The 7,675-nt window shown below is 44.8% G+C and overlaps 1 protein-coding gene across 1 annotated transcript; it reads right to left on the bottom strand.

Moving 5' to 3' along the window:
* Positions 1-1,585: 1,585 nt before the first annotated feature.
* On the bottom strand, positions 1,586-7,308 carry LOC132831305 (matrix Gla protein-like). Its single transcript, XM_060849361.1, has 4 exons — positions 7,179-7,308; positions 4,863-4,892; positions 4,355-4,424; positions 1,586-3,726 (listed from the first exon to the last, which is right to left on the bottom strand). The coding sequence occupies exons 1-4, from the start codon at positions 7,231-7,233 to the stop codon at positions 3,519-3,521; spliced, it is 363 nt and encodes a 120-aa protein (XP_060705344.1). The 5' UTR covers positions 7,234-7,308; the 3' UTR covers positions 1,586-3,518.
* Between the last annotated feature and the right edge of the window lie 367 nt (positions 7,309-7,675).

Genomic DNA, 7,675 nt, shown 5'->3' on the forward strand with positions numbered 1-7,675 from the left:
ATGATTGACAGTTGTACTGACTGTCCTTGACATCAAGTCAACGTTTGACCAAGTGTGGCATCAAGGAGCCTAACAAAACTGGAATCAGTGGTATCAGGGAACAGAGGCTGTTTCGAATCATATCTGGCCCATAGGAAGATGGTCGTAGTCGTTGGAGGTCAGTCATCTGAACTCCAGGACATCTCTGCAGGAGTCCCTCTGGGTGGTGTCCCAGGCCCAACCATCTTCAGCTGCTTCATCCATGATCTTCCCTCCATCATAAGGTCAGAAATGGGGATGTTCACTGATGATTGATTGCACAATGTTCAGCGCCATTTGCAACTCCTCAGATACTGAAGCAGTCCATGTTCAAATGCACCAAGGTCTGAACAATATCCTAGGCTGACAAGTGGCAAAGTGATATTCATGCCACATAAATGCCAGCCTATGACCATCTCCAGCAAGACGCAACCTAACCACCTCCCTTTGACATTCAATGGCATTATCATTACTGAATTCCTCACTGTCAACATCCCATTGACCAGAAACTGAACTGGGCTAACCATATAAATACAGTGGCTACAAGATAGTTAGTTGCTGGGAATACTGTGGCGAATAACTCGCTTTCTGACTCCCAAAGCCTGTCTACCATCGACAAAAACATAAGTCAGGAGTGTGATGGAATAATTTCCACTTGCCTGGATGAATGCATCTCCAACAATACTCAAGATGCTTCACACCATCCAAGACAAACCAGTCCATTTGATTAGCACCACACCTGCAAGCATTCACTCCCTCCACCACCAGTGCTCAGTAGCAGCAGTGTGTACTAGCTACAAGTTGCACTGCAGAAATTCAACGAGTGCTTCTCCAACAGCACTTTCCAAACTTGTGATCTCTCCCATCTAGAAGATACAAGGGCTTCAGGTACATGGGAACACGACCAGCATTCCCTCTGTTTGTGCAGCTGCTCCAAGGTTCCATACATGGCATTCTGTGTCAACATATCAATCATGGCATTGACTTCTGCTGATGGACGTTGTTGGCTTGTGTAATTGGACAGGGAATGAGAGGAAATGCCGTGCACATGCCCTTGCAAGTCCCCTTCCGGGTCTTATACCATGAGGGCTTTATCTCATTCTGTCTAGGAGTTACCTTCTGTGGAGAAGGAATTACAGTCCAATCTCCTGCTTCATAACTCCGTCACAGCAATGCCCCTAATTCCTCCAGTAACTGAGCTAGGTTCATGGACTTGCAATTCCAGTTTGGCAAAAGAAGGCTCTGTAGGTGATTGTAGTGTTATTGTCCAGGTGATATCTCAGGCATTCTGCCACGAGAGTGACCAGGAGCAGGAAAGCTGTTGGACTCACCACATCAGGGGCCAGGTACATATTGTAGCCACAGTCTCAGCTCAGTGCTGAATGTAGGTCTTAGACCGTACTGAACTTTGAGAAGGGACATTGTCCGGGTGGATGGTGGCTGATTTTGGAATTCAGTCTATTTGAGAATGTTACTAATCCAACATAAATATTGTGATCAGGTAGGAGTGAGACAGACAACACAATATATTTAACATGATATTGAAGAATTGGCCAGCACACGGAGAGAGTTCCTATAATTCTTTATTATATATCTCTGTAAATGTCATTGCAGATTCACATGACTTTGTGAATAATGATGAGGCAGGAAGCTTCAGGCATTGATAGGAACAATATGAGTTGTGAGGCTGCAGGCTTTATTTACACAATATATCCTTGCTGACTATAGTCTCTGGTTTTCTTCCAGCACCACTAATCCAGAATCTGGTTTTCTCTGCTGATATAATGCAGGCTGCTTTGATTATAGATATTTAGCAAGAAGGATATTGTTACCGGGAGCAAGGAGCCCAAGGGATCTGTCACCCAGCAATCAGGTTTCAAGGGAGAGGATATGATGTTGGAATTGGTAATATATTGAGAGATGGTTCCCGCTGGTAGTGTGGCCTCTAAACTCTAACCCAGACCCTCACCCCCAATTCAAAATGTAACCTCAAATTCCAGTCTCTGCTGTGATATTTCTCTGAATAAATTGTCTTCTAACAGAGTGGATTTTTCTGCAGAGCGGTGATCAGAGGAAATAGACAAGCCTTGCCCTGAAGGATTGTAGGACAGCTTTACATTTCAAACTGTTTCCCCACTTTACGCCAAGGCTTCAGCTAAGGGCATTCCTCATTTCTGGGCCTGAATATCTGTGAGTGGTCCCACCTTTCCTCATTCTGTCTCCCACTCTTGGCCATTGCCTGATGGTTTGTCCATCTCCCCATAGCTTCCCTCCCCAGCTAGTGCCAAGGTTCTGACAACTAGTGGGAGGCTTCCTGAATGACCTTTCTAACTACCGGGCCTGGCATCAGTCTGTTATGAATCAAAAAGATTTTATTTCCAGGTGCAGGGGGACATGTGGTGGGAATGTCAAGTCTGTAGGTGAAATCACTCACAGCTTTGGGGGAAGTTGGATCAGGCCAGACCTTTATTACTCAACCAATCACTGTTCTTGTTAGGTCAGGAGCCTCTCCCCGAACCATAGTTGACTGACTCAATTTGCCTGGTTTGCAGATCACCTCAGAGAGCACTATTGGTATGGGACTGGAGTCACAGGCCCAGACTGCAGCTATTGATGGAAGACTTCCTTAAATCCCTAAATAGCATTAGTAAATCATTTTTTTACAACAAACAATAAAGACTGAGTTTGTATTCACAACATAGAGCTAGCAATTTCAGGATCATTAGTCCAGCAACATCACCTGAGCTAGACTCCCTCAGAGTCTCCTTCTGGGATCACGACTGAGCTTGTGAGCTGCTACATTTGAATTACCCACAACTTGTATTGTGGTGAAGAGGAATTGCCTTACCCCTTGTGAGCTTTCACAGCTCACTCTCAGTGACAGCTGAATCCTATCTCTCAATGACCTCCAGCTGTATGTCACCCCCTCAGACATCCTCAGGCTGGTTTCTCTTTTGTGAATCTACAGAGGAGTAAGCCTGGCTGAGAAGGGACTGAGGTTAGGGTGTGGGGTCAGTGCCTGGGGTAATGGGATCTAAGTGGGAGGTATAGTCAGGGTTGAGAGGATGTAAATGGATACAATTGAAGGGTAGTGGGATGATGGAGTACAGAGGAGCTCCAATGGTGGTCTCAACTTGGGGAGCTGGTGGGAGTTGGACTTTGTGTCAGTGCCAGTTTGCAATCTCTTTAACATCAATCCCGAAACAACTTGCCTCCAGTCCAGCCAGGCTACATTGCTGACCATGACACCAAGTCAAGACCAGATGAATGATACTAATCAGTGCCCACCAGATGAGGGAGTTGTGATAGCAAGGCAGGGGAAGAGATTTTTTCCAATCCATTCAGATCAGAATCTAGAGTTGATGTTTATGCTGGGCCTCTCAGATTCAGTCACTGTGATCCAGGTGCCAAGCCCAGGTAACATTATCCTGCTAATTGCAGATTTAACTTTTAATTGTATGTATTTGTTTTTTTGGTAATGGTTCCAAAGGCAATGTGGTCTAGTATCTGTAATGATGTCTCCTGTTTCGTCTTCCTCGATGTCTCCTGGGCTTCGATCTCCCATAGCCACTGGGACGTTGTCTCCTGTTACTGAAATACTTGCCAAAGGCCTGTTTGAGGCCCACTTGCCTGGACAGACGCTCACATGGCAGAAACTCCTCACACTTCTCCCGGTTTATCTCATATGGAGACTTGAATCGGTCCCTTCTGCCGGAATACATCAGAAACAATTAACTGTTTCATCAATCAAATTCCATTTTGTGGAGAATTACACAGAGATGACAGATGCTGGCCACTGGTCCAACCCTGTGTTTCCGTTCCATGTGAGCCTTCTCTATCGCACCCTGTTAACGTTTCTCTCTATTCCTTTCCTCTCGTGTTATTATACACATCCCCTTAAGAACCTTAAAAGTATGCCATTCAGACCCATCAACCCTGTCTGCCATTCAACAGGAGCAGAATTGATCCAGCCTCTCAGTTCCAATTTCATGTTTGATTCCCACATCCTAAGTCCCTTTAACCAGTCCATTCAGTTCCGCTCGACCATTTCCTGTTGGGGGTGGTGATGTCCACAATCTTTCCCCCCCTCTGGATAAATGATTGGTTTCATGAGTGACTGCCTCATGTTTATGGCCCCAGTTTTTTCTCCTTATTTTCTTCGCGTTTACTCTGTTGATATCTTTCAGCGTTTATTTAATTTATCAGATAACCTCTCGCTCCTCATTCTTTCTTGATTTGTACCTTGAGATTACATTGATCTAAGACTAGAATTTATAAAACAGCATTTGGTAAAATGCTGGCATCATCTCCTGAGATTGTAAAGGAAGTTACACACCTGCCCCAGTGATTGGGAAGTCTCGGTTGTCTCATAAAGGAGTTTGCATCTCTTCTCCCGAGGAACAGAACTGCAGGATTGAAGATGAATGGAGTCAATTAATCAGAAAAGACACTGACTTTAGAAAATGTAGCTACCTTCCATCAGTCCATCTGATAATTCAGTGTCACTCCCCGCATTGCCTATAACCATCTCCTTCCAGAACACTCCCCCCAGAGTCAGTCACCTATACCCCTGCCTCTGGTGTCAGTCCCTCCAGGGTCACTCCCTCAGTTGTTGAACCCCACCGCCAGTGCCAGTTCCCCCGCCCCCCCCCTCCTTTCTTACCCAGCGTTACTCCCACCGGGTCACTCCCCATTTCCCTCCATCCCCCAGGATTCGTCCCCCATGTCACTGCTCATGGTCTGTCCCTCCAGTGTGAGCCACCTTCTGATTTCACAATTTGATGAAGATCAATGTTTCCATAAAGATCTGGTCACAAAGAGGCTGTTAGGAAAGTTTCACTTACGATCATCTATTTCATTGGATTCGGAGGAATCTGTGAGGGAAAATATCCATAATTAGCCAATTCAGCAAAGATCTACTAAATCGACAAACCTTAACTAATTACACCAGTAAACTGTAATGATTAAATCTTAATTTCTACTGCCAGGGAAAATAAAATACCATAAAGAATTGATAAAAATGAGAAATCCCTGAGATTTTCTACAATATCAATGAGAATGAATCCTGATGTTGTAACAGGCATGTTTCAGTCAATAAGGTGTGTTCACATTGATATAGCCAATGGGCTAGCATTTTGCTCAAGGGTCCCTCCTAAAAGTGAGAGGACAGGTTAGCAGGGGTGTTAAGGCAGCATACTTATCTTTATCAGTCATAGCATAAATTATAAGAGCAATGAGGTTATGTTGGAGCTGGACAGAACTTTGGTGAAGCTACAGCAGGAGTATTGTGTGCAGTTCTGGTCACCACACTGTCAGAAGGATGTGATTGTACTGGAGGGGGTGCAGAGAAGATTCCCCAGGATGTTGCCTGGAATGGAGCATTACAGTGATGAAGACAGGCTGGATAAGCTCGATTTGTTCTCTTTTAGAACAGAGAAGGGTGAGAGGATCTGATAGAGATGTGTAAGATTATGAGGGGCATGGACAGGTTGGATAGAAGCACCTGTTCCTCTTAGTTAAAAAGGCATCATTTTAAAATGAAAAGTAGGAGGTTTTAATATTTCACATTCCCAACTCAATGGAAATGGTCTCTGTCTGTGTTTCACTTTCCTGACTATCTCCTGAAAAAGCTCACTTGAGCACACTGTTCTGTACACTCCCAGCAGCTGACTCCAATCAGTGTAATAACTCTCCCAAGTGAACACTCTGGGTGCTCAGAGCCAGAGTTGGGAACTGCTTGGAAATCTCCGAAGGCATCTGGATGGGTATATGAATAGGAAGGGTTTAGAGGGATATGGGACAAATGCTGGCAAATGGTACTAGATTAATTTGGGATGCCTGGTTAGCATGGCCAAGTTGGGCCAGAGGGCCTGTTTCTGTAACGTAAATTTAGATAACTTTATGAGAAAAGAAGAGAGAGGGTAAGAGGAGGGAGAGAGAATGGGAAAAGTGGGGAGGGGGGAAGGGTAGAGGAAAGGATTAGATTCCCAGGGACTAGACTGCAGCTTGGAGTGAATGGGGAGTCTGTATTTGAGCCAGATGTTGTCTAAATCAGTCTCAGATTTCTCTCCTGTTGGACATACCTCTTATGTCCATTCCAATTTGGTGACATCAGCCTAGAGAATCCAAAGAATAACTGATGAATAGTGGCTTCAGGGTTAGAATGAAGGTGATTTTCTGTCATTTCAAATCTCGCAGCTTGATCTCAGTTTCTGGGGGAGATCAGTTTAAGTTTGCTGTTCCCTAACTCAGTGCACACTCAACCTCTCCACTGGCCTGACTCTCTGATCATCTGGAACTAATTGCTGGTCAAACCACCAGCACCACAACAAGGTCCTTGCTCTGCTGTAATTTGTACAGGCTGTCATTTATAAATTTGAAAATTACTTGGACATGGAAGTAGCTAACCATGAAGCTTTAACGAATTACACTGACACTGGTCCTCTTTAAATTTCAGATAGTCTCAGCTCACAGCAGCCAAGCCTGCCCAAAGTGAACGATGTGCATCTGTCTGCAACCAGAGGTGGGATACCTCATTGGACCCTAGTCGTTGGTGAGGTATATGAGTCTATTTCTTCGATGATGTTTTGGGATGAATGTTAGACGAATAATGGCCTCACAGACTGTGGACTGAGGCAATGTTTACATCTGCCTGAGATGGCACACAGCCCTTGGCTTCAGATGTTATCTATAAAATCTAACTCTAACATGCAGCACTTCCTTAGTAATGTCCCTCCGAAAGTGTGATCCTCCGTCAGTAATGTCCCTCGGACAGTGCAGCACTCCGTCAGCACCAACCCTCCGACAGTGCGGCACTCCCTCAGCACTGACCTTCCGACAGTGCAGCACTCCCTCAACACTGGGTTTGTTTGTCACAAAGTGCTTTGTTCTTCTAAGACAGGAATGAGGTTTTAAATACACATCCATCTAGGTCAGAGTTGGGAGTGAGACTCATTCTGCAAAGAGTTGTATTCTCAGGCTATACTTGTAACCCCAGCATTGAAACTTTCAATTTCTACATTACACCACAATGTTCCATCAAACATTAAGATAAACTTTCTTGTCCTGAACATTTAGTTTTCAAAGCTAAGCTATCTCTCTGTGAAATCCCCCTCAATATGTGGTTCAAGAGATTTGTTATTGTTAGAAGGAGTTCCTACCTGCAACACAGACAACTGCCAGAGCACAGAGACTGAGCAGAATCAGGATCCTCATCTTGTTCCAGCACTTGGTCTGATTTTGTCTCCGTTACACCCACAAGATCAGCCAGAGTGTGTGTCTGAGGAACCTGAGCTCAGGGACAGTTATAAGAGTCAGTTTATTTACAAAGTGATGACGAAGCTGATGATGATGGGTGTGGGCATTTTGGCAAAGAGTCACAGTAGGACAGAAGAGCTATTATGAAATCGGCAGCTGCTGCCAAACTGGCTCTCTTCAAGATTCTTTTCTTCAGAAAACGATTTGTTTCAGGTAACGAGAAGTCCTGAATTCACAGAATCCTGAAGGTGTGGGTTCCACTGGGTGAAGTTTTGGATTTGGGCACAGAGAAGGCACTGTCATTCCTGCAGACATTTGGGTTATTAGCAGTGATGTACAGAATGTCAACCTCACAACCTCTGGCTGTAATCTCAGTTGGGGAGTGTGGGAGGCTACAGCA

This window comes from Hemiscyllium ocellatum, chromosome 33, assembly GCF_020745735.1.
Source record: "Hemiscyllium ocellatum isolate sHemOce1 chromosome 33, sHemOce1.pat.X.cur, whole genome shotgun sequence".
Taxonomy (NCBI): domain Eukaryota; kingdom Metazoa; phylum Chordata; class Chondrichthyes; order Orectolobiformes; family Hemiscylliidae; genus Hemiscyllium; species Hemiscyllium ocellatum.